The sequence below is a fragment of the Lynx rufus genome, unplaced genomic scaffold (assembly GCF_022079265.1).
Source record: "Lynx rufus isolate CCGP_SWC_20201006 ecotype Redwood Valley unplaced genomic scaffold, mLynRuf1.p SCAF_8, whole genome shotgun sequence".
In the NCBI taxonomy this organism is placed as follows: Eukaryota; Metazoa; Chordata; class Mammalia; order Carnivora; family Felidae; genus Lynx; species Lynx rufus.
In genome coordinates this window covers 103,467,178-103,492,435 of record NW_025814896.1, presented here as the reverse complement: position 1 = coordinate 103,492,435, position 25,258 = coordinate 103,467,178, and the positions used below count along the sequence as shown (strand labels likewise).

The 25,258-nt window shown below is 45.1% G+C and overlaps 1 protein-coding gene across 2 annotated transcripts in view; it reads left to right on the top strand.

The window, feature by feature from the left end:
• Positions 1-4,290, top strand: part of TMEM87B (transmembrane protein 87B) — a 50,534-nt gene extending 46,244 nt beyond the window's left edge. For both annotated transcript variants that reach the window (XM_047068050.1, XM_047068048.1), the window contains exon 19: positions 1,005-4,290. In XM_047068050.1, coding sequence (XP_046924006.1) covers positions 1,005-1,064 — 60 coding nt within the window. In that variant the 3' untranslated portion in view covers positions 1,065-4,290. The remainder of the gene's footprint in view (positions 1-1,004) is intronic.
• Positions 4,291-25,258: the final 20,968 nt, after the last annotated feature.

The window sequence follows — 25,258 nt, the reverse complement described above, 5'->3', positions numbered from 1 at the left end:
GCTAGATCCTCATTTAAAACAGGAGCAAGATAAATGCTTGTTGGTATAAAAGGAGGGAGAATTGTTTCATGAGATTTTGAGTCTGTGATTTTCTAACATCTTCTATGGGGGTAAAGAGTTTAGAATACTTTAAGGTGGCAGTTTGTCTAAATTAATTTCTTCTACTTGGGATATTTTGCTAAGGTATTAGAGTTTCTACTCATTCTCGTTTACTAAGCAGGAAATTTGAATTGAGGTTGTGGATTTGGGAAGGTTTGGAGGAGAAAACTGAGTTCTAGATCGTCTGGACATTGAAGGGTGGCCCAAAACAGGAAGAAGTCTGAGTAGTAGGAATTAGAGGATGGATATTGGGAACTCTAACTTATGGGCAGGAACAGTAGGGGAGGAAGTTAGTGGTAACTGAGGCGTAATTCAGGTGGTGGCTATAGAGCAGGAGAGCAGCTGCTGCTCTGTTCACTGAAGGGAAATGACTTTGGCCGTGGCACGTTGATCTGGCAGTAGCGGGAAGTTTTGAGGGGGCTGCCGTAGACATGCACCTGGCTACAAAGCAATTGAACTTCAGGATTTAGAATTCTACAGAAAGAGACATGATGGAGAATTACTTTGTAAAGGGCACTTAGAGGAATCATTTGGTAAATAGTTGTATAATTTCAAAATACATGAACTGTGTAAAGTGAGGCAAATCCATCCGTGGATGAACCATGCCTGAGAAAAACACGTGAGCCCCATCTCTGCCTCTCACTGGTAACTCTGAACTTGAAACGTTTTCCAGCTAGCAGGATGTTAGTTTTCCGAACTTGTCAACAGATATTGGCCAGACATCACTAGAAGTGTGGATTATCCAGTGTTTATTTTCTGAATCTACTGTTTCTATGTATATCATGAAATATATGCAGTTCCCCACAAAATTGTGACTGTGAAAGATTAGAGAATTTTGTTATGTTCTGGAAGGAGCATCAACATTTGGAAGTATGTCATCTTTTTTTTTTTTTTTTTTTTTAAAGGAAATCATGACCAGATCTGAAATGGCAGAAAAAATGTTCTCTTCAGAAAAGATAATGTGATTGGAACCCATATAAATGAAACCCAGTTAACGGTGAAGGACTTCCTCAAGACTGAAAGAGAGCTTTGTTTTGATCTAGTGCAACAAGTTTTTATTGCATTATCTTGGAAATCTATGTATTAAAATTAAGAATTCAGGTGGTAGGAGGGTTCTGCACCCCTTTTAAGCTACTTTAAATGTCAGCTTAATGTCCACCAAATTGCCTGGATTTGGAAATAATCTAAGAGAAGTATTATGATAAAGAAATATGCCCGAATGCTCTTAGCTAAAAGGAGGCAGGGATGTGGATTTGGGCTTTCTCTTTTCTCTGGAAAATATGACAATTCCAGATTTAAAAATATTTTTTACGTAAACACTTTTATTCTTCCACTCACTAACCTTTGAGGTAGAGGATGTGATTCTTCTGAAGTGTGGTAAAGCAGCATCTCCATCTCTTAGGTTTCTAGTTACTAGATGCAATAATAATATTCTTTGACTTTTATATGGAAGTGATTTGATATCAAGTGAAACTTGATTAACTGTAGAACATAAGCATGTTTATAGGGTTAGTTTTGGTGTGTGTGTGTGTGTGTGTCTGTGTGTGTACACACATATGGGTCTGCACAAGGTCCTTGTTTGTAAATATCACCATGCACATCAAATCACAGAGGTAGGTCCTCTCTAAGCTCAGGGGAACAGAAGTACACAGGAATAAGGTCTTGAAGGTCACTTCCCAGGATTTGCCCTCCCACTATCCCCTCATTCAGGCCACGTGTTCACGTGCTGCTGCTCAATCTGTGTGGGGCAGGTGGTAATCACGTGGCCAGATGGGGAGCATTTTCTCCCCGGCAAGCTGGCAGATTCGTTACCAGTGAGCCTCATAGACCCTAGAACATCCTTTACATAATCTTGGTTTATTTGATTTTATAATAAAACATGTATTTGTCTGTACAGTACATCACTATTAATCTTGTAATTAATTTCTTGACCTTCGACCATGTTTTATACATCATTTTGTTACGTATTATATATGTAATGTATGATTTGAAATTTTTTTGTTTTAATATTTTTTTTAATGCAGAACATTCTAAACTTGAAAGGTAGTTGAATGTAGTATGATGGAAATGTGAATGTTTTGCTGCTTTCATGACCAAAGATACAGGGCTCGCGGACATATAGGATAGGAATTAAAGTTAGAATTTTGCATATCTTTCTTTGAAGGAGTTCTAACCTTGGGAATTGAGAATGGCTTCAGAAAAGTTTGAGAAGCACTTAAAGTCTTAACCAGTACAAACACTTAAATATAACCTTTATTATTTTTTTTCATTATGAAGCCACAAAATTGTTTGTCCTTTCAAAAGCCTACTTTTTCAATTTACTTCTCATTTATTCATTTCATAGGGATTAGTAAGAAAGATCGCTAGTAGTAATATCTATTGAAAGATACTTTCAGATTTATTTTCCATAGGGAACACTGAACAGTTTGGGACATGCTTCCTAGGAAAAGAGTGCTAACAGTGTGAGTTCCATTCCTTTTTTCTGTTTTTGACACGATAATGGGCCCCTACCTACTACATTTCCCAGCATTTGTGTCCATTCTGGTTTTGCTGTGTTTTACCCCGGGCCCAGTTGTTGCAGGGCTGGAGGCGACCCTGCCTTCTAGGTCCTGCTTTTATCTACCACTCCCAGAGTTACAGGCAGACCCCCCAACTCCTCAGATAGCTCCAGGTGAATTTTGAAATGCAGAGTCCTGGGCTTCCAGCCAGTAGGAGCTACAAATGTAGCGGAGCAGGAGTGGGGCATCGATGTGAAGTGTGTTAATAAGGGAGACTGCCTCTGGCATAACCTCAGTAGTGCGTATGAAAACACTGCTTTCAGCTATAGGCTGAAATGCAAACTTTTTTCATCTTCTAGAGAAAGTAGGATTCCCTCCTGACAACCTTATCAGAAATGTTTTTCAAAGGGCATATTCTCTGTCACTTTCAGTGACAACTGTGGCATCAGTTGGTGTTTATAATGACCTGAATTGAGTATTCCTACGGAGGGCCCTCTTAGCCCCCCCAACCCCCGTAAACAGAAGGGGGTGTCCTCAGGCTACAGCTGTGGTTCGTACGAAGGGCACTGGGGAGAAGTTACAACCGGGGCCATCGTACAGCTTGTCACCCCGCTTCTGCAACAAGTGGTCAGGAACTGGTCACCAAAGCTTTTGAGGCTATCAGACCAGTTTATTCTTGGGGAGCCAACCAGATGAAAGGATCTGAGGGTGAGTCCAGTTTTATGTGTTCCTAGACAAAATGCTTACGTGTTCTAATGCAACTCGTGTTAGATTTATACGATGTGTGAAATCTGCGTCAAAGGGAATTTTCATGATTTGAGTTAGATTAGGATTTAATTATCTGCTTTAAAGGACAGTATATTTATTTCAAAAATAAGGAAAAATAAATGAATGTATGAATTTTTTAAGCCTGAGAGATGATGTTCCCTTACTTTTCCTGTAAAGAAAATAATTTTTAAATCTTTCGTATCCTATAGAGAAAACCAACTTTTCCTCTGTGATACAGTACATTATGTTTGCACTACCATAATGTCAGGACTGAGAGTATGAAAAATGTACACATAAGACTGATTTTTGTATCTTTTTTTAAAAGGGGGTTTCAGGTGCCCAACTGGCTCAGTCAGTAAACATGCGGCTCTTTATCTTGGGGTCGTGAGTTCGAGCCCCACGATGGGGGCAGAGTTTCTTTTAAAAATAAATAAAAGGGGTTTGAGTCTATTGCACTAAGCTTTACAAGCTATACATGACTAACTTAAAGGGGAGAGCTGTTGTGCTAGATTTAAAACTCACTAGTTTTTTTGGTACTTGTGTCTCTGTAGGGTCAACAGTGTGCACCAAGCAATAGAGCACACCAAGCCTTATACTTACAAAGAGAAGTGTAACATACTAGGTAAAGTTCTAAACATATCAAATGTATATAAGTGACAAAAATAGGATTTTAAGGACATGTACAGTATATACAGAAGCTCAGTACTTCGTTAAGAAACTAGGGAAACGTGTATTTGAGGAGAAAATTTAGGGGTTTGAAAAGTTATATTTTTCTATTTAAAAGGGTTAAATTATTGTATAATTTGGAAGAAGTTGCTTTGAATGTAGGACAAAACTGTTTCAAAGATTTTTGTCTTAAAAAGTTGATGTATTTTTGTGCCTTAATATTTGTTCTGACTTTTAATAAAATGCTTTCTGAAATTCTTGATGATTGATTCTAATATCTATTACTGCCAGATTATATATATAAATCTTCAGGAAATATAGACCCAAACAGATGGCAGGGCATAAACAAAGTCTTAAAAAAAGGAGATACAACTAATTAACAAACATGGAAAAGCGTTCAGCCTCAGAAGTGATCAGAGAAATACAAAGTGAAAGGGTAAATTTTTAAATTAACAAGTCTGTACTAATGTATTTATAAAACCTGTTTCAGCTTTCAAAGTCTGATGAACACACTCATTAATGATAGTAATGTAATTGATTCAGTCTTTGTGAAGAGAAGGGTATAACCTTTGAATGCTGCCGATTCTGGTGATATTTTTAAAAATTCAAATTATAGGGGTGCCTGGGTGGCTCAGTCAGTTGAGCATCCGACTTCGGCTCAGGTCATGATCTCACAATTCATTGAGTTCAAGCCCCGCGTCGGGCTCTGTGCTGACAGTTCAGAGTCTGGAGCCCACTTTGGATTCTGTGTGTTCCTGTCTCTCTGCCCCTCTCCTGCTCACATTCTGTCTCTCAAAAATGAATAAATTAAAAAAAAATTTTAATAAAAATAATAAAAATTCAAATTATAGAATAAGACTTCTGCACAAAAATGTTTATTATAGCATTATTTTTTTATTCAACATTTCAGAAGGTTAAGACAAAAAGAAGTTTATTTCTTGGCCATGCAACATGGGCCTAGAGGTGGGCGGGGTAACCTTCCTCCACACATCCCCTCAGGGACCCAAAGTTTATTTCTGCCTTGTGAGCCCTCCAGCTCCTAGGGCCTGTCATCTGTATGCAGCCATCAGGAAAAAGGACAGCCTGGGAAGTTTTGGGGGGCGAAACCCAGAAGTGTTGCTCGTACTTTGGCGAACAGTCACATGGCTACACAAACTGCCTGCCCGCTACTCTGTGAAGGAGAGGATGGCTTTGGGTGGACAGCTGATGGCTTCTGCCACAGATTATTTGGGAGCAGTGGAGAGGGAAGACAAAAGCTGCCTATTTTCTAATGTAAACATGGAGAGATATGTAAAAAACGGTGGTCCACAAGTAGGTTATACGATGTCAAAAAATCTAGAAGCAAGCATGGTCTCAGATCATAGCTTAATCCATTAATAAATAAAATCCATCCTGCCCCAAGTAAATGGAACGTGGAGAATATTCTTGGAAATTCTCCCAGCCTTGGGGGCGGCCAAGATGAGTATTCCCCCCCAAGGAAAAGCAGGCCTGTTGTAATAACAGTGCTGACGGTTTAGGGAGGGCCTGGAATGCTCACGCAGTGGCAGTGGCGGGTTCTGTTAACCGTGTGGTCTCAGTAGCCATGAGGTAGGTCTAGCCAGTGAGTTTATAGAGGCGAAAACAGACTCAGCATGGCCAAATAACTTGCCCAAAGTCACCCTGCTCGCAAATGGAAGGCTAGTATTAACACTGGTGGGAAGCATCCTCGAAGGGTTTCCACAAAGTCCTGGGCAGGAAGGAGGTACATGTTTGCTTGTTAGGGGATTGAGGTCCGGAATCTAAAGTGCCTGGTGCTCAGGCCTTCTCTCTCTGTCTCTCCGCAAAGAGAGAGAGAGAGAGAGCTTCACGATACAGCGAAGTTACACAGAATGCATCAGAGGTTGTCAGAGGTGCTACTGAGAGACCCAGATGAAATACCCTCCCCCCACATGGAATTGAAATTCTAAGATGCGTTTGCGTGTGTTCAAATTTCCCAGGGCAAGTTATGCCCCTTCAGTGATAGTGGATTTGCAGCTAAATTCCCATTAACATAAGCTTGTATGGTACTCAATTCAGACACAAATAATTTTGACACTTCCTTTAAGTCATTGTGGAAAAGTAGTAAACTGCAATGGAAGTCTATGTACAGAGAAACTTTTAAAAGCTACCCAGCAGATGGTGCCAAAGTAATATCTCTGAAGAGTTCTGGTCTGGAATTCTTGCCTTTACAATTATTTTCTTTGATTAACTTACCAAATGCCATTAAACAAATTTAGAGATGAAATAAGAAACTTTTAAAAAATCCAGTAAGGGTTTCCCTTCCATAGATTGTGCCTTTCAGAAATGCTAAAGTAGGTTTTGCATTTCTTACCTGTGATGTGTCTTCCCCAGCACCTCTGGACACTCACCTTCGGGATCTTGATAAAGTTACTCACTTTATCAGTGTGTTCAATCTGTCTGATCACCCCAAAGAGCATGACTGATCTGCTACTAAAAACCTCTGGGATCTGTAAAACAACAACAACAAAAACCCCACCACTTAGCTACTAATGAAGCTCTTCCTTAAAAAAAAAAAAAAAAAAAAAAAAGTACACAAAGAGCACCACCAGTCCAGGAAAACAGTTATCCTTTTGGAATATTTCCAGCTCTCTCAGAATTAGAACTTGGGGGGTGTCTGGGTGGCTCAGTCGGTTCAGCATCCAACTCTTGATTTCGACTCAGGTCATGATCTCATGGTTTGTGAGATCGAGCCCTGCATCAGGCTCTGTGCTGACAGCATGGATTCTCTCTCTCCCTCTATCTCTGCCCCTTCACCACTCGCTCACTCTTGCACTCTCACTCAAAAAAAAAAAAAAAAAAAAAGAATTAGAACTTGGCGGCTGGAAGGGGCCTCTGAGATTATTTTACAGGTGAGAAAATGGGGAACCAGGAAACCTTCATAGATCCCTCAGGCTAGAACTGAAGCCTGTATCCTCATTTGCTTTTCTCACTTATGGATCCTTGGCATCAGAGGGAGGTTAATGCCCTGGGAGGGTTGAACTGCATATCAAAACTTGAAATACACTTTCTGTGTTTTGGTTATTGCTTGCTACATCATTTTGTATGACAGTTGTCTTTCATTCCAGCCTCCAAATTCTGTCTCTACAATAAATAGTTGTAATTCTGGTTCTCTGCCTCTTAATTTGGGGCAGAGAATTAGTGACAGAGAATTAGTGACAGTGTCTATTCTAGTTTCAGCACTACTAAAAATAAAATACTCCATAAACTTTATCTTCCCTTCTTTAAAAAAAAAAAAAAGTTTGCCCATTAGCGCATCTGCTTCCAAAGGATTATTGTTAGACATTTCTATTAAGGGAATGAGCAAGCTAGGCTTTTCACTATGAAATTGCTTTTTAAATAATGAATCGTATTATAATTCATATTATTGTACTTGTGGATTTCAAGTTCTGATCATGGAGAAGTACCTTCTGCTGGGCCAAACTTCCCCACAAATAACAACTCTAGACAAAATTTAAGTAAGAACTACTTGGAGACATTGGAGACAGACACAAGGCAGGGAGACTCGAAGGGACTCGACACTTGGATGAGGGAAGTGCACTGGGTGATTTCCCCACTTTTTATGCCTTTTACACTGATAGCAGGCCACAGTTCTTGCCAGAGTAAACCCAGGTATAAACCTGTGCTTTTATGTGCTGAATTGGAAGAAGACAAAGATTAGAAGCGTAGCAGCTGGAAAGCAAAGAATTACCAAAAGAGAGAAAGAAGGTGGCCGTGTTCTGTGTATAAACCCCCAAATCACTGGCTCACCCTGTACTCTGCGTGTGTGGGACAGACTCCATGCAGCCCAGCCAAGGCTAAGAAAATGGAATTGAGATTTCTGCTACCACCAAGTTTGACTTGTGTCCAGCCAAGTAAAACCATCTGCTTAAGAAAATGATGTGTGGGTGACATCAGAGATAGTGAGGCACTAAGGACCTCTGAAAGTTTGTCCCTTCATAGAAACAATGAAAAACTTAAAAAAAAAAAAAACAAAAAACTTTCAAAATTAACTTTCAGAACTCTGGAAACTAACCAGTCTTGCAGCAACCTAAGAAGCATTTACTACAGAATAATGCCTGAATTTCAGTAAGAACACAAGGTTTCCTTTCATCTGCCCCACTCTTCTACTCTGTTCCCCAGCTCAGCAGTTGCCTTCAAAATTCAGGGCCCACATTCCTAGTACTGTAGGGAACAGAATGGAGCTGGAGACCTTTCAAAATCTCATTTTCAAAGAATATTATTCTTTGATTGGTCTAGTGGTTCCTTGGAATTCATGGCTAGAAGGCTTTCCTTTATCTGACCTGGGCCAGAGTTTGCCCAGTGTTAAAAGCCTCTTCCTTGGGAATGTTTGTTAAAAAGCATTTGCAGTCAAGTGTTTTAATGTAGCTGCCTGAGGCAGTAAATAACAATGAAGCAAAAACAGACTAACTGAAAACCTCAAAAGTAAAACCAAAGGGAAAAGCTCCAATGCATTTCTGTATTTCCAATCCTCAAGGCCATGTGCATATGTAGGGCTCTGCTCAGCAAAGACTGCAAGCAGGAAGCGAAGGCTAAGGCAGAGTGGTAAATTGGCTGGATGAGCGTTGAAGATGTATCTTACCATACACACAAGCACCTTGACAAAGACTGGGAGATTTCCTGGCTCCAAGAATTTAAAGAAAATTATGTCTAATAATTAGCTGACTGCCAGATGACTGAGAGATTTTAGTGGCCCTGTATTACAAAAACTACAAATGTTACAGAATTAGTTTAGAGAAGTCACTAAACAAACAAACATTAAAACAAGCAGCAACAACCAATCCTGGGGAGAGGATAAAATATGATTTCCAGAGTTATCCCATTACTTAAAATGTCCAGCTTTCACCAAAAAAAAAATATGACACAAAGAAATAAGGGGAAAAAAGCAATCAATATAAAATGTTCTTGAGGGGCACCTGGGTGGCTCAGTCAGTTAAGTGTCCTACCTTGGCTCAGGTCATGATCTCACAGTTTGTGGGTTCAAGCCCCACGTCAGGCTCTGTGCTGACAGCTCAGAGCCTGGAGCCTGCTTCGGATCCTGCCTCTCCCTCTCTCTCTGCCCCTCCCCTGCTCGCGTTCTGTCTCTCTCTGTCTCTGTCTCTCTCAAAAATAAATAAACATTTAAAAAGTTAAAAATAAATAAATAAAAACAAAATATTCTTGAGAAAGGCCAGATGTTGTACTTGGTAGACAAGAACTTTAAATCAGCTATTTTACATATGTTCAATGACCTAAAGGAAACCATTCAAAAGAACTAAATAAAGTATGAGAACAATATCTCACCAAATAGAGAATATCAGTAAAGAGATGGCAATTATAAAAAATGAGCCAAATAGAGTATAAATAGAAATACTTTTCTGTTGAAAAATACAGGGGCACCTGGGTGGCTCAGTCGGTTAAGTGCCGACTTCTGCTCAGGTCACCATCTCGCAGTCTGTGAGTTCGAGCCCCACGTTGCTCTGTGTTGACAGCTCAGAGCCTGGAGCCTGCTTCGGATTCTGTGTCTCCCTCTCTTTGTCCCTCCCTCGCTTGCACTCTCTCTCTCAAAAATAAATAAAAACTTTAAACAAAAAAATTTTTTTTTTAATTTTTTTTTCAACGTTTTTTATTTATTTTTGGGACAGAGAGAGACAGAGCATGAACGGGGGAGGGGCAGAGACAGAGGGAGATACAGAATCGGAAACAGGCTCCAGGCTCCGAGCCATCAGCCCAGAGCCTGACGCGGGGCTCGAACTCACGGACTGCGAGATCATGACCTGGCTGAAGTCGGACGCTTAACCGACTGCGCCACCCAGGCGCCCCACAAAAATTTTTTAAAAAGTACAATAACTGACATGAAAAATTTATTAGAGAGGGTCAATAGCAGTTTTAAGCAGACAGAATAAAGAATCAGTGAAATTGAATATACGTCAATTGAGATTATTCAGTCTGGGGAATAAAAAGTAAACAGAAAAAAAGAAATGAACAGAGCTTCAGAGATCCATGGATCAAACATATCAATATATGCATAGTGGGAAAATCTGAAAGAGAGGAAAGTAGGAAAGAGGCAGAAGGACTATTTGAAGAAATGACAGCTGAAAACTCCCAAATTTGATGAAAAGCATTAATCTACACAATCAGAACGATCAACAAACTCCAAGTGGTATGAACTCAGATCCACACTGAAATACATCATAATCAAACTGTCAAAAGACAAGGAATTTTGAAAACAACAAGGGAGAAGTGACTCATCACATACAAGGGATACTCAGTAAGATTAAAAACTGATTTTTCATCAGAAAACATGGGGGCTAGAAGGCAATGGGATGATACCCAAAGGACTGAAAGGAAAAAAAAAAAAACAACAACACCTGTCAACCAAGAATTCAGTATCCAGGCAAACTATCCATCAAAAACGAAGGAAAAAGAAAGACACTCCCAGATAAACAAAACCAGGATTATTTGCTAGCAATATCACCCTACAAGAAATACTAACGGGAGTCCTTCAGGGTGAAATGAAATAATACTAAACAGTAACTTGAATCCACGTGAAGCAATAAATATTACCAGTAAAGGTAAGTGTGTAGGTAACTACAAAAGACAGTATCCATGTATTTTTTGTTTGTAACCCCTTTCTGTATTATCATTTCAAAGAACAAACTCTTGGTTCACATCTTTGATGTAGTGTGAAAGTGTGATGTAGTGCCTCACACAGGGCTGTGCCCTGAGTTGGCACTCAGGTAAGAATCTGTGTAGAGTGAATTTGACCATCACTGTGTTCCTTCTAGATCACCCCCCACCCCTGTTCCTCCCCTGTTGTCCTGGGTCAGGCTAACATGCTGGGTTTTGTTCCTAAGACCCTTTGTAGGTATTTAGTGGGGGCTGATGACATTTAGAATCACAGATGTGGGTTGAAGGTGGGAAAGGGAAAGAAGCAGCACCGAGCAAGCCAACAGGCAGAATAAGCACATGAAACCCCACAGGGTATGCAACATGGAGTGGGGCACCACTCCATGGGGACCCAGAGAACCCTACAGGACAGCTTTGGAATGGCTGTTTCAGACGAGCTGCTGCTTCTGACTGGGTGTCAAACAGACCTCTATAGCAAATTTTCCTCTCTTGTTTTGCATTCCCACGCAGGGAACACAAGTGTTTCAGCAAAAGCACTGATTCCAGGAGATGGCAATCGATTCTGTCAAAAAACTTTACAAATATTGGGGCGCCTGGGTGGCTCAGTCAGTCAAGCATCCGACTTCAGCTCAGGTCATGATCTCGTGCTTCGTGAGTTTGAGCCTTGCGTTGGGCTTGCTGCTGTCAGCATGGAGCTTGCTTCGGATCCTCTGTCCCCCTCGCTGTCCCTCCCCTGCTCATGCTCTCTCTCTCAAAAAATAAACTTAAAAAAAAAAAAGCTTTACAAATATTTTCTTTATATGTGTAGACCCCCCCCCCACCTCCGCCCCATCCCTGACATTCTGGAATATTCTCCTGAAAGCTAAATATAGAGGAAAGACAGAGGTAAAATAGAGGATTGACTCGTCTTGTTCAAGCCAAGGGTTGGTTTTTGTAGCCCCAAATATAGGACACGTGGCTTATTTTCATGGTCTGCTTTCAGACAGCCCTGACAGTTTGGGTCTGCCTTGATCACTGCAGGTCAAGGGCAGTTGGGGACAGAGAGAGAAGGAGCAGTACTGCTAGTACAGTGGGACCTTAAAAGGTGAATTCACACCAGACACCAGAGCACTAAGAAAAGTGGCCATAGGACAAGGGCAACAAACAGAAATCAGTAGATAGGGGGAAAATATCCCTGTTAAAACTTATAAATGCTTGAAAACTTAAAAAAAGAAAAAAGGAAAAACAAAACAAAACAAAATTCTGTTACCAAACTAAAATTCCTGAAACCCTATGCTCTTGTATTTAAGTGAAAAGGTGGAAGAAGGCAGTCTGTGCTGGAAACAGCACAGCTCTGGGAGCAGCCTGAGTCTGGAGATTGCATACCTTGGGTGCGTCACTCAACCATGCCCAGATTCAGCTTTATGAAGTCACAGAGAGGGCAAGAGAAGAAAAAAGAATGCCCGCTTACCTCTGTGAACGTCTGGTTCCCACTGCACAGCCAGAAGAGGGCCGACAAGTCCCGGCCTGTCAGGGGAGGTGGCAGGTGACCTCCCCCATATAAACATGAGGTGGGATCAAACACATATTAAACGTGGCCACAGCGACCAGAACCAAATGTTTCATTACTGGGGAGGGAGGGGTAAGTGAAAGGGGGCCCGGGGAACACACAGGCTTTGGCATCTTTTGGCATCAACAGCAAACAAACACATGAGGGATTGGGGCAGAAAACCACCATTTCCACAGGCTTCCTGGGATTGGACCGCTGCTGCCTGGCCCCTCTACCTGGGCAGGAGAAGCGATGTATTGCACTGCTCTCCAAGATTTAAGCAGGAATGCAAAATAAGATCACAGGGGCCCTGCTCTACTTCCTGCAGCAGGAAGGTAGAGGGGGAAGCCCAGTAGGATTTCCCGGATAAGGAATGCTCAGGTGGCCAGCCCACACCTTGCCCTCGCTTTCCAGGGGGCTCCAACTTTCCTTTGTGCCTTCCGATGGAACACAGCTCTTGCTCCCACTGCAGTCTTCTTAGCTCCACTCCTCGGGCTGTGAGTGGGTTCTGCTAAGTGAAATGCGGAAAGGAAAAATGGATCTGAGGCTTGGCCAGACTTGGTGTGCACCACGACATCTGCAGTGTTGCCTTCTGAAAACATTCTTCCAGTAAGAACTTAAATAATGTTTTCCAGGAGCCTGGGGCTGAGGCCATCTGGTTCCCCCCACAGCCCCTGGATGCAGGGGACTTGAGACCACGAATGCCTGCCCTTCCCGGGGGGATTTCCCACGGACTTCAGCAAAGCATCCAATGTTCTGATAACCTGGCCTCCGTTTTAAGGCGTTTCTCCTTCGGTTTGGGGTGGGGCGGACTATCAGTTAGGCGGACTTTAGATTCTCGGTCACCGTGCATGTGTGTTCTTGTTCCCCACTAGCACGATTTAGAAGGAGACCCGTCTACTCAGAGGGAGAACTTAGTTTATGAAGCCCACCTCCCGGCCCAGCCCGTCCTGTTCTCTGAAGGCGGTGGAGGAAGGTGTCCGTGAGCGGGCTGCGAAGTGGAGCAGAGCTGGATGGGGATCGCCACGCTGCCGCCAGCGGCCGCCGACGCGCGCCTCAGTCTCCCCAGCGGGGCAAGGGGGCGGCCAGGGCGGGGGCTCCGCCCGGGGTGGGCTCGCGGCCGGGCGCGCGTGCGGGACACACCGGCCGCGCGGCCTCGGCCGCCCTTGCCCGCGAGGCCCTCCGGATGCCCGCGCTCGTCCTCGGCGTCGCGCCCGGCCTCCTCGGGGAGCCGCGCGGGTTGGGCGCGCTCCCAGGCGCATTCCTGGCCGGGCAGCCCCTCCTCCTCGGCCTCGGCCCCGGGGCTGGCGCCTCCCCGCCTCGCCGGGGCTGTCTCGTGCGGGCGGCTGCGGACGCTCGTGGCCCGCGCGCGGCGCACCTGGACCCGAGACGGCGCCGGCCGCGCTCCGGGGCTCCCGCCGCCCTCCCTGCGCGAGCCGCTCCGGGGCCGCGCGGCGCCCTGCACCCCGCGGGGCGGCCGCGGCGTGGGCCGGACCGAGGCGGCGTCCCCCCATCCCCAGCCCAGCGGTTCCCACTGGCAAGATGGTGCCCCGCTGTCCCCGCGCGCTCCTGCTGCTGCTGCTGCTGCTGCTCGGCGGCCCCGCGTCGCGGGCTTCCCAGGTCAGTGCCCTCCCGCCTCCCACCGGTCCCGCTCGCCCGGGACGCGAAGCCAAGGCCGGACCACCTGGGCTTACCGCTTGGGGGCTTGCGTTGGGGGCTCCGAGCGGTTCTCGGGGACCCCCCCCCCCCGTCTGTCACCTGAGACGCACCGCGGGGCCGGGCGCCTGGGAAGACCGGGGCTGGTCCCGCCGCGCGTTCTGCGCGACAGCCTCGGGCCGCGGGGGACTCGTGGGCTGGGGGGAAGGTTTCCTCCGGGTGTAGGAGACGTTGGGCTTCGGGGGGTCCCCAAGGGGGCTCCCGGTCACCCCGTTAGGTTAGAGGCTGTCCCCGCCCTCCAGCTCCCAGCATTCAAATTTCCAACTGAAATCTCATTCCCACCGCTGCCGACTTTTAAACGCGCGCGGACTTTGTGAGCGGCGTTTGCGCGGCGCAGGCGGAGGGGGGCCCAGAGGTTCCCGAAGCCGCCTCGCCCCGCGCCTGTGGGGCCTTAGATTTGGGGCTACATTTCCTTTCCCACACAGACAGGCCGCTTGCTGTTCCGTTTTTCTCTCCTTGCCCTTTATATTTGTTGGAGCCTCCTGGATTCTTCACTCGATTTCACTTTTATATTAACCAGTAAAGAACCGATGATTACAATTAAAAGAATGCAGATGAAATTGAGTCTTCGGAAGGTGGAACTGGAATTGCTGAATTCAGAGCCAGCAACCACCGGACAGGCTCTGGCCGACGGGGACCCCTCCCCCTGTGATGGGCGTGGCCCGTGGGCAGCGGGGCGGCCACCCCAATGATACCGGCCACAGCAGTAGCAGTAACCCAAGGCGGAAGGAGAGCACGTGCTTACCGAAAGCCTGATGACTGCCAGGTTCTTTGCTGAGCATCCTCCAGGCTCTTAATTCTCCGAGCAGCCCTGTGACGTGGGGACCACTGTCATCCCCATTTTGGGGAGGAGGGCCTCACCCAGGGAGATTGTGACTTACTCGAGGTCACAGCCAGGAAGGAATGGAGAAAATTCAGTCCCTCTCCTTGAGTTCCAGACCTTTCCCCTTCCCCACAGACACTCAGTGTCTAAATTCCTGAACCAGGCAGGCACACTCAGGGTCACGGAGAAGCCCCTGGGGTGCAGGAAGGGACTCCAGGCAGGGAGAACTCAGTTCAGACCAGAGGTGGGTGGTGTCAGTGCAGACGTGCTCAATGGGCACCGCAGGAAGCCACTGAGCCACCAGGCAGCAGAGGCTCGGTTGAGGCCACAGTGGACCCACCAGCAGAGCAATGGATCTCCCACCCACTTTGCAGAGTACAAAGCAAAACAGAACATCAGGCTCAGAGCTGAGGGCCAGAAGCACAGGGCAGGTGCATCCAGTCCGAGCCCTCAGAGGGGAGGGATGGACAGGATGTGCAAGGAGATGCTGGGGCGCCTGCCCTGCCCCTGTCTCATCTTATGGGGCCTATTGCTGTCTCTCCAGGTTATCTGGAAAACGGGTGAGACCCTGGCAGTTCTCAGATGTCTGTGGTTGCTGCAGGGGCAGAAAAGTGAGCTCTCTGGGCTCTGTTCCTAGGAGGTATGGTTCTGATCCTTGCCTCACTGGGCTTTGTGAGAGGGAAAGGGAGCAAAAAGGATCGTCCACAGAGGTTGGTTTAAAAAATTCCAGTGAAACTGCCCTTCACCCAAAGTCTTCGGTGTTTGAGAGGTCTCCCCTCCCAGCCCCCGCCTGGGGGAGTCTGACAGGTAAACTATGAAGAAGGTCCCAGGGACACTCTTTACGGGGCTTCTCATCTTTTGGGTCCCTGCTCAAATAAGCATCCCTTTGCGGAGGCCTTCCCAACCCCACGCTAAACAGGTCTCCTCCCTGCCCTTGTGTGTTCTGTTATGGCCCTGTGAAGGGCTCTGGAATAGGACCGATCACATTTGTAATGGGGTTTCTCGGTAGATTTTGAATTTATTGTCTATCTTCTCCACTACAGGGCCCCAGGGCCAGGGACCATATCTGGGATTTTTACCCAGGGACCACACATAGCAGGCAGCTAGCAGGAGCTCAGCAAAATGAATGGAGTGTGGTCATGCGGGTGCTGGTCTGAGCAGGACCAAGCTGGGCAGTCTCTGGGTAAACCTTGGCTGCACATCACATCACCTGGGAAGCTTCTAGAAATCTCGATGCCAGCCTCATTTCAGAGAATCTGACTCCAATGGCCTGGGTTAGGGCTCAGGCATTAGTATTTTTTAAAATTGTCCCTAGTGATTTTAATCAAGCAAATGCCTGAGGCCCAGTGAAGCCATCCTTCAGAGTTAAAAAGCTGCAGACCTAGGAAAGGGCCAAAAGCAGGGGAATTCAGAGTGCACAAAGGATCAGACTCAAGAGGACCTGAGGTGACATGGCATACCTGGAGTTGACCTGATCTGAACACATTATGAGCCTGGGGCTCTTGAACCCAGCAGTACGACCTGCTGGCTGGTGGAGACTTGGCTGGTGTTTGGAGAATGAATGGCACCCATGGGACTGTCTCCTGCCACAGAGGAGACAGGTGGGGTGCCCGGCAACCCACGGACGTCTAGCTAGAGGCAGCAGGAATTCTCACAGCAGCAATGCACAGCCCTGTCTGGGCTTCCTCTGTTTACCAGGAAATGTGCTCACTTGGTTATGTTAGGTTATGATGGGTGTGTGTTTGTGAGTGCATGTGCACGTGCCTGTGTGCCGGTGCCTGTGATTGCAACTGTGTCTGCGTGAACGAGTGATTGTATTTGCGATGGTGTGTGTATGTGCAGGTGTACCTGTGATGTATCTGAGAGAGAGAGAGAGAGAGAGAGAGACAGAGAGACAGAGAGGGAGTGTGTGTGTATGTGTGTGTGTGTGTGTGTGTTACAGGGTAGGGGGAGGCTGCTTTCTGCAAGGGTCTGGAGCACTGATCTCATGGGGATGGACAGTATTGTCCCCTCTCCTGCAGTCCTCCATGGCTTTCCAATTGTGTCCCTCTTGTCAGCACATCTGTCCTGAGTTACTTTGCAGGGTTTTTGTGATTAGCTGGATGGGAGCAGGTGGTCATGGGGAAGGAGGGCAGGTTGAGCAGTGTGGGGATCCCATGGGTGGGGGCCCCATCTTAAAACTGCTGCCCACTCTGTGGCCTTCCCACTAGAAGAGAAACAGCCTCACTAGGGAGACAAGAAAGGTAAACATGTAACAAACGCCTCACCTTTCCTCCCCATGGTAGCCCTAAGTGAGTAAGGAGGGCAGGGTCTCAGCATCCTCCTTGCCCTTGGGGTGGTTCAGAAGGCTTCCCCTTCCCCCAAATTTCTCTTTGTGAAGGTTCTTTTGGTTACCTTCTCCCATCTGCTTTTTACAGCTTAATGACAGAAAAAAATGTTTTTGGTATACATTTCCATGATTTTTCTCATAGAGCTCTATATTCTATATGTGGTAACTACCACCACAGTCAGGATACCATTCTGTCACCTCTGAACTGATCTGTCCTTCATCACTGTGGTTCTGTCTTCTCCACAGTGTCATATAAATGGAATCAACAAGTGCATAGCCTTTTGAGTCTGGCATTTTAAATTTAGCATAATGCACTTAAGATTCTTCCATGTTATTCTAGTCTGCATAGTCGTTTTACTTATACTGTAACAGTCATATTTCATGGTGTAGGTGTACCATAGGTTTAAAAAATTTTTTTATGTTTATTTATTTTTGAGAGAGAAACAGAGAGACAGAGTGAGTGGGGTAGGGCAGAGACAGAGGGAGATATGGAATCCAAAGCAGACTCCAGGCTCTGAGCTGTCAGCACAGAGCCTGACGCAGGACTTGACCCCACGAACCATGAGATCATGACCTGAGCTGAAGTCAAATGCTTAACGAACTGAGCCACCCAGGCGCCCCAGTGTACCACAGTTTGTGCATTGGTTCACAGTTTGTGCATATCGTTCACTGAACTGAATGATACTTAGAATGTCATTTCCAGTTTTTGGTGATTATGAGTGGAACTGCTATAAGCATTCCCATACATCTGTGTGTGTGTGTGTGTGTGTGTGTGTGTGTGTGTGTGTGTGTCTGTGTGTCTGTGTGAATATAAATATAAATATTCTTTTCTCTTGTGCAGATATGTAGAAGTGAGATTGCTGGGTCCTATGGCAAATGCATACTTAACTTTGTAAGAAACTGCCAAACTGTATTCCATATTAGTTGTATCATTTTACATTCCCTCCCACCAGCAATGTATAAAAGACTGTGTTACGCTACATCCTCACCACTTAATATTGTCAGGTTTGTTTGTTAACAAGTCATTCCGATAAGTAGGCAGTGAGGTCTTATTGTGGTTTTTATTTCCATTTCTCTAATGACTAATAATATTGAGAATCTCTTCATGTGCTTATTTGCCATGAGGACTCTACTGGGTAAAGTTCGTCCATCTAAAAACTGGATTAATTTCTGGGGTGCCTGGATGGCTCAGTCGGTTAAGGTCTGACTTCAGCTCAGATCATGATCTCACGGCTTGTGAGTTCGAGCCTCGCATCAAGCTCTGTGCTGAAGCTCAGAGCCTGGAAGCTGCTCTGTGTCTCCCTCCCTCTCCCTCCCTCCCTCCCTCTCTCTCTCAAAAATAAGTAAACATTAAAAAATGCATAATTTCTTATTGTTCAGTTTTGAGTGTTCTTTTTGTTTTTAATTTTTTTTTAACGCTTATTTATTTTTGAGACAGAGAGATACAGCATGAACAGGGGAGGGGCAGAGAGAGAGGGAGACACAGAATCCGAAACAGGCTCCAGACTCTGAGCGGTCAGCACAGAGCCCGACGCGGGGCTCGAACTCATGGACTGTGAGATCATGACCTGAGCCGAAGTCGGACCCTTAACCGACCGAGCCACCCAGGCGCCCCGGTTTTGAGTGTTCTTTATGTATTCTAATTACAAGTCTTTTTCAGATATGTGAACTGCAAATATTTTCTCTCAGTCTGTAGCTTGTTTTAAGAACACCTATCCCAGAGCAAATGTTTTATTTTTTTTAATTTAATTTATTTTTTAAATTTACATCCAAGTTAGTTATCATATAGTACAACAGTGATTTCAGGAGTAGATTCCTTAATGCCCCTTCCCCCATTAAGCCCATCCCCTCTCCCACAACCCCTCCAGTAACCCTCTGTTTGTTCTCCATATTTAGGAGTTTCTTCTGTTTTGTCCCCCTGCTTGTTTTTATATTATTTTTGTTTCCCTTCCCTTATGTTCATCTGTTTTGTATCGTAAAGTCCTCATATGACTGAAGTCATATGGTATTTGTCTTTCTCTAATTTCACTTAGCATAATACCCTCCGGTTCCATCCATGTAGTTGCAAATGGCAAGATTTCATTCTTTTTGATTGCCGAGTAATACTCCATTGTGTGTGTGTGTGTGTGTGTGTGTGTGTGTGTGTGTGTGTGTGTATATATATATATATGCCACATCTTCTTTATCCATTCATCCATCGATGGACATTTGGGCTCTTTCCATACTTTGGCTATTGTCAATAGCACTGCTATAAACTTTGGGGTGCACGTGCCCATCTGAAACAGCACACCTGTATCCCTTGGATACATACCTAGTAGTGCAATTGCTGGGTCATAGGGTAGTTCTATTTTTAGTTTTTTGAGGAAACTCCATACTGTTTTCCAGAGTGGCTTCACTAGTTTGCATTCCCACCAGCATTGCAAAAGAGATCCTCTTTCTCCGCATCCTCGCCAACATGTGTTGTTGCCCGAGTTGTTAATGTTAGCCATTCTGATAGGTGTAAGGTGGTATCTCATTGTGGTTTTGATTTGCATTTTTTCATGTGTCAGTTGGCCATCTGGATGCCTTCTTTGGAAAAGTGTCTATTCATGTCTTTTGCCGTTTCTTCACTGGAATATTTGTTTTTTGGGTGTTGAGTTTGATAAGTTCTTCATAGATTTTGGATACTAACCCTTTATCTGATATGTCGTTTGCAAATGTCTTCTCCCATTCTGTCAGTTGCCCTTTAGTTTTGCTGATTGTTTCTTTCATTGTGCAGAAGCTTTTCATTTTGATGAGGTCCCAATAGTTTATTTTTGCTTTGGTTTCCTTTGCCTCTGGAGACATGTTGACTAAGAGGTTGCTGAGGCCAAGGTCAAAGAGGTTTAAAGGTTTTAAACTTTGATGAATCTAAATTGATCAATTTTTTATTTTTATGGATCATGCCTTTGGTGTCAGGTCTGAGAACTTTTGCCCAACCCCAGGTCCTGAAATTTTTCTTCTGTGTTTTCTGCAGATTTTTTTTTTTTATGGTTTTGCATTTTTACATTTAGGTCTGTGATCCATTTGGAGTTTATTCTTGCGTAAAGTGTGAGTTGTACATTGGGATCACTTTTTGCATATAGATTCCCATTTGTTCCAACATCATTTGTTGAGAAGATGATTCATTTACCATTGAATTATTTCAGCAGCTTTGACAAAAATCAGTTCATTGCACACATATGTGAGTACTTCTGCCTGCAACACACTATCTTGATTACTATAACTCTCTAGTAAGATTTAAAATCGGGTAGATTTTAAGATTTTGTTATATTTTTCCAAAATTGTTTTGACTATTCTAGTTTCTTTGCCTTTCCATTAAAATTTTAGGATTAGTGGCGCCTGGGTAGCTCAGTCAGTTAAGCATCTAACTCTTGATTTTGGCTCACGGGGAGCTGAGTCCTATGTTAGGCTCTGTGGAACACACTTGGGATTCTCTCTCTCTCTCTCTCTCTCTCTCTCTCTCTCTCTCTCTCCTGCAGCCCTTCCCCCACACATGCACTCACGCACTCTCTTTCTCTCAAAAACAAAAAAATAAAACATTAAAAAAATAAAATTTTAGAATTAGCTTGTCTATTTCTTAGAAACAAGAAATCCTAGGGGCGCCTGGGTGGCGCAGTCGGTTAAGCGTCCGACTTCAGCCAGGTCACGATCTCGCGGTCCGGGAGTTCGAGCCCCGCGTCGGGCTCTGGGCTGATGGCTCAGAGCCTGGAGCCTGTTTCCGATTCTGTGTCTCCCTCTCTCTCTGCCCCTCCCCCGTTCATGCTCTGTCTCTCTCTGTCCCAAAAATAAATAAACGTTGAAAAAAAAAATTAAAAAAAAAAAAAAAGAAACAAGAAATCCTATCGGAATTTTTATTGAGATTAAATTAAATCTATTGATCGATTGGGGTGAATTGACATGTTTAACAATATCGAGTCTTCCAATCTATGAACATAATATGTCCATTTATCTAGATCTTTGATTTGTTTCATCAGCATTTAAAAATTTTTAACATAAATATACTTTGTTAGATTTATACCTAAGTATTTCATTTTTGGAACTCCTTTAAATGGCATTATTCTGTTAAATTTTCATTTCCAGTGGTATATTCCTAGTATATGGAAATCTAATGGGTTTTTCCGTGTTGACCTGTTATCCTGTGGCATTGTGGAACTCCCTTATTAGGAAGTTTTTTTGTAGATTCTCTCGGATTTTTTATATAACTGATTATGTCATCTGTGAATATGGGCAGTTTTATTTCTTCTTTCCAATTTATGTGCCATTGGGTTATTTATTTAGCTTTATTACACTGACTAAAACCTCTAGTACCATGTTGGATAGGGATGTGGACATCCTTGCCTTGTTCTAGAACTTAGGAAGAAAGCATTTGGTTGTTTTTTTTTTTTTTAACATTGTGATGCTAGCTATAGGGTTTTTTTGGTAGATGCCATTTGTCAAGTTAAGATTTCCTTTGAGTCATAGTTTGACAGAGTATTATGAATGGGTGTTGAATTTTGTCACATGCTATTTCTGCTTCAATTTCTATGATCCAGTCTGTTAAAACAGTGGATGACCTTGATTGATTTGCTAATTTTGAAACCAGCCTTCCTGTCCCAGATAATCTTAATTGGTCTTATTTCTGTTTTTATATATGTTTCTCTATATTCCTCTGTATTTCTGGATTCCACTTGCTAACATTTCGTGAGTATTTTTGTCTGTGTTCATGAGGGATATTGGTGTATAGTAGGGGTCAGCAAACTATGGCCCCTGGGCCACATGCAGCCCACTGCTGGTCAAATCTGGCCACACCTGTTCATTTACATATTTCTGGAGCTGCTTTTTGCCCTACAGTTGCAGAGTTGAGAGGTTGCAACAGAGGCCATATGGGCTTCAAAAAAGAAAACGTTTACGCCCTGGCCCTCTATAGATAACATTTGCTGACCCTGGTTTATAGTTTTCTTCTACTGTCTTTGCCTGGTTTTGTTACCAGGGTCATGTTGGCTTCATAAAATAAGTGAAGTGTTCCCTTCTCTTCTGTTTTCTGAAAGAGCTTGTGTAGGATTTGTGTCAGTTCTTGAAATGTTTGGTAGAATTTACCAATGAAATCATGTGAGCCTGGAGATTTCTTTTCTGGAAAGTTTTTTTGTTCTGTTTAAAAATATGTTTTTAATGTTTATATATTTTTGAGAGAGAGAGAGACAGACAGACAGAGTGTGAGCAAGGGGAGGGGCAGAGAGATAGGGAGACACAGGGTCCGAAGCAGGCTCCAGGCTCCAGGCTCCGAGCTGTCAGTTGTCAGCACAGAGCCCGACGTGGGGCTGGGGCCAACAAAACCACTAGATCATGACCCGAGCTGAAGTCAGACACTTAACCGACTGAGCCACCCAGGCGCCTCCCCCTCTTCTGGAAGGTTTTTAACTATGAATTCAATTTCTTTGACAGATACAGAACTATTTAGGTTAGGTTTCTCCTTTGGGCGAATTTTGGTAGTTTGTGGCTTTCAAAAAATTTGGTCTGTAGTCCTCTCTTTTAAATGTAGTCAACTGCTTTTAAATGCCCTGAAGATTAGTCCACATTTCTAAACAATTGATCTCCTGTAATGACAGATACTTTGTGCCATTGTTCACCGCAGAGCCAAATAGTCTACTATGATTAACTTCCTTTCTTATGTAAGTAATTCTTCTGTCGTCCTGAAATTTTTCCCCCTTTCCCCTCGGTCAAATACATAAGCACAGTGGTTTCCAGAAGCTCTTTCCTATTCCACGTTCTGTCAGGGCTGCTTTCCCTCGGAGCCTGTACTTGCCAGTCCGGCTGACCCTGACTTTGGCTGCCTGCTCTTCGGAGCTGGAGTCTATGTTTTATAGATCATACGTCTTCCTCTTTCTTGGCTCACTCCCTTGTTTTTCTGAACGCATCCTCAGGAAAATGATGTTTTAATGTGTTCTCGTGAGGTGTTCCCAAGTCACTGTCCTCCTGTAGATAGTACCCTTTTTCTACACCGACCCCTTAAAGCAGTCAGCAGTACACATTATGCCCAGGCTGTCCGTGGGGAAAGCCCTCATGTGGGGCCGCGGAGCCCTCGTGGCGAGCGAGGCCAGAGGAAGAGGTAAGAGGAGGGCAGCTGGCCCGTCCACTGTCCCCTCCTGACCGTGTCAGGGGAGGGAGGTGGAAGAGAGGATTCCAGACTATTCCTTGATCTGTGATGAATGAGGTGGAGAAGGCATGCGTGCCCGGAGTCTAGGCTGAGATGGCTTGTTGGTCGCTTTAGAACTCAGAGTGGAAGGACACTACAATTGACCAGGGCTGTCTGCACAAATCCACGGGTATGGGCTGAAGCGACAGGGACATGTGAAGCATCCAGATCTAAAATAGGGGTACAGGGATTCTCCACTCTGAGAGTTTGCATTGCGCCGCTTGGCTTCTGCAAAAGCCCTACAAAAGGACCTGTTTTCACTGTCCAAAAAAAATCGGGGAGGATTTTCGCTTTTATGAAAAAAGGCAAAAAGCAAAAACAGCGGTCCGCGTTGGTTTCGCAGCGAGCTGTTGTAGAGGCTGCGGCAGCCGGAGCAGCGAGGGTGGCGCCACCAAGCTCCTTCCCTGGGAACCACACTCAGCATCTCAGCACCCAGCCTCTAGAGCTTTGAGCCGCGTCCGTGAGCATCCGAGCTTCCTCTGGGGAAGCTCAAAAAATTTCCATATAAATTAACGGTAATTGCATCTTCGCTTGAGGCCACTTTGGCTTACAAAGGGTTTCATAGGAACCCTTCACTCTCAGATAGCTGGGGGGTGGAGGGGTGGGGGTGAACAGACCTGTATTTCACAAAACAAGTATTTGGTGCCTCCAATGGCCCAGGTGCCAGGATCAAGACAGACAAGGACCCCGCTTTTGGTTTCGAAAGAGCTGCCCTGGAACTGAATTTGGCAGACCCGGTGACAATTTGAGCTGGGCTCAGCTGGGCTGTTCTGCTGATCTGCTCCAGATTCAGCCCCTCTGGACTGCCAGCCTCATTCATCTGTGGACGGCTGCCAGGTTAGCCGAGGCGGGCTGGTCTCGGAGGGCCGCACACAGCCCGTCATCCTTCAGCAGGCTAACCTGGCCTTTTCACATGGCGGTAGTGGCCGTGGGCCGAGACTGAGCACGAAGCACAAGACTTCTTGAGACCCTGTTCAAAAATGAACCTGGGGGGGGCGCCTGGATGGCGCAGTCGGTTAAGCGTCCGACTTCAGCCAGGTCATGATCTCGCGGTCCGGGAGTTCGAGCCCCACGTCGGGCTCTGGGCTGATGGCTCAGAGCCTGGAGCCTGTTTCCGATTCTGTGTCTCCCTCTCTCTCTGCCCCTCCCCCGTTCATGCTCTGTCTCTCTCTGTCCCAAAAATAAATAAACGTTGAAAAAAAAAAATTTAAAAAACAAAAATGAACCTGGGATTTGGGGTTGATCCGGGTACGGATCCTGATGCCAGCAGATCAGGATACAACTGCCATTGAAAAGAGAGTTTGTTATTTACAGTTCCCAAGAAGATGGGGCACACCATGCCTCATGAGGCCTCAGGAGAGACCAGGCAGAGAGATAGGGCAGGAAACTTCCTGACTTTATTGGGTTTCTGAGGGAAGGAATGGGTGAGACAGGGTAAGGGGGCTAACCAAGTTGAGATTGGCTAGTTTGACTAATCTTAGCAGGGTTGCCCCTATAGTTGCCTGATGCCTGATCCTGGGGCTATGGAGAGAGGGGGACTGGGGTGGGAGAGGGTGTTACTGTCTCACTAGTGCAAGAGTCAGATAAGGGGGGGAATGGTTCTTGGCTTGGTCGGTTTGCATACCAAAGGTGTGCAGCGGGGGTGTGCAGGGTGTTGAGTTGTTTGCTACCTCTAGGAATTTGCTAGCCCTGAGAGGGGCAGTCTGTCCCAAGTCAGCAGGGCCCCAGATGTCAAAATATCAGATACAGAAACTACACAACATGGTTCATCTAGATCCAGCCTTGGAACTGGTATATCGCTTCCACTACATTCTCTTGGCCAAAGCAAGTCACAAGCAAGTCACAAGGCCAGCCTAGATCGGAGAGGTGGGAAAAGAGATTTCCATCTTTATGAGAAAAGCGGCACAGTCTCCTTGCAAATGATGTAGATGGCTGGGGGGCGGGGAGGGGGGGGGGAAGGGGTTGGGATTGTGGCTGTTTCTGCAAACTTTCC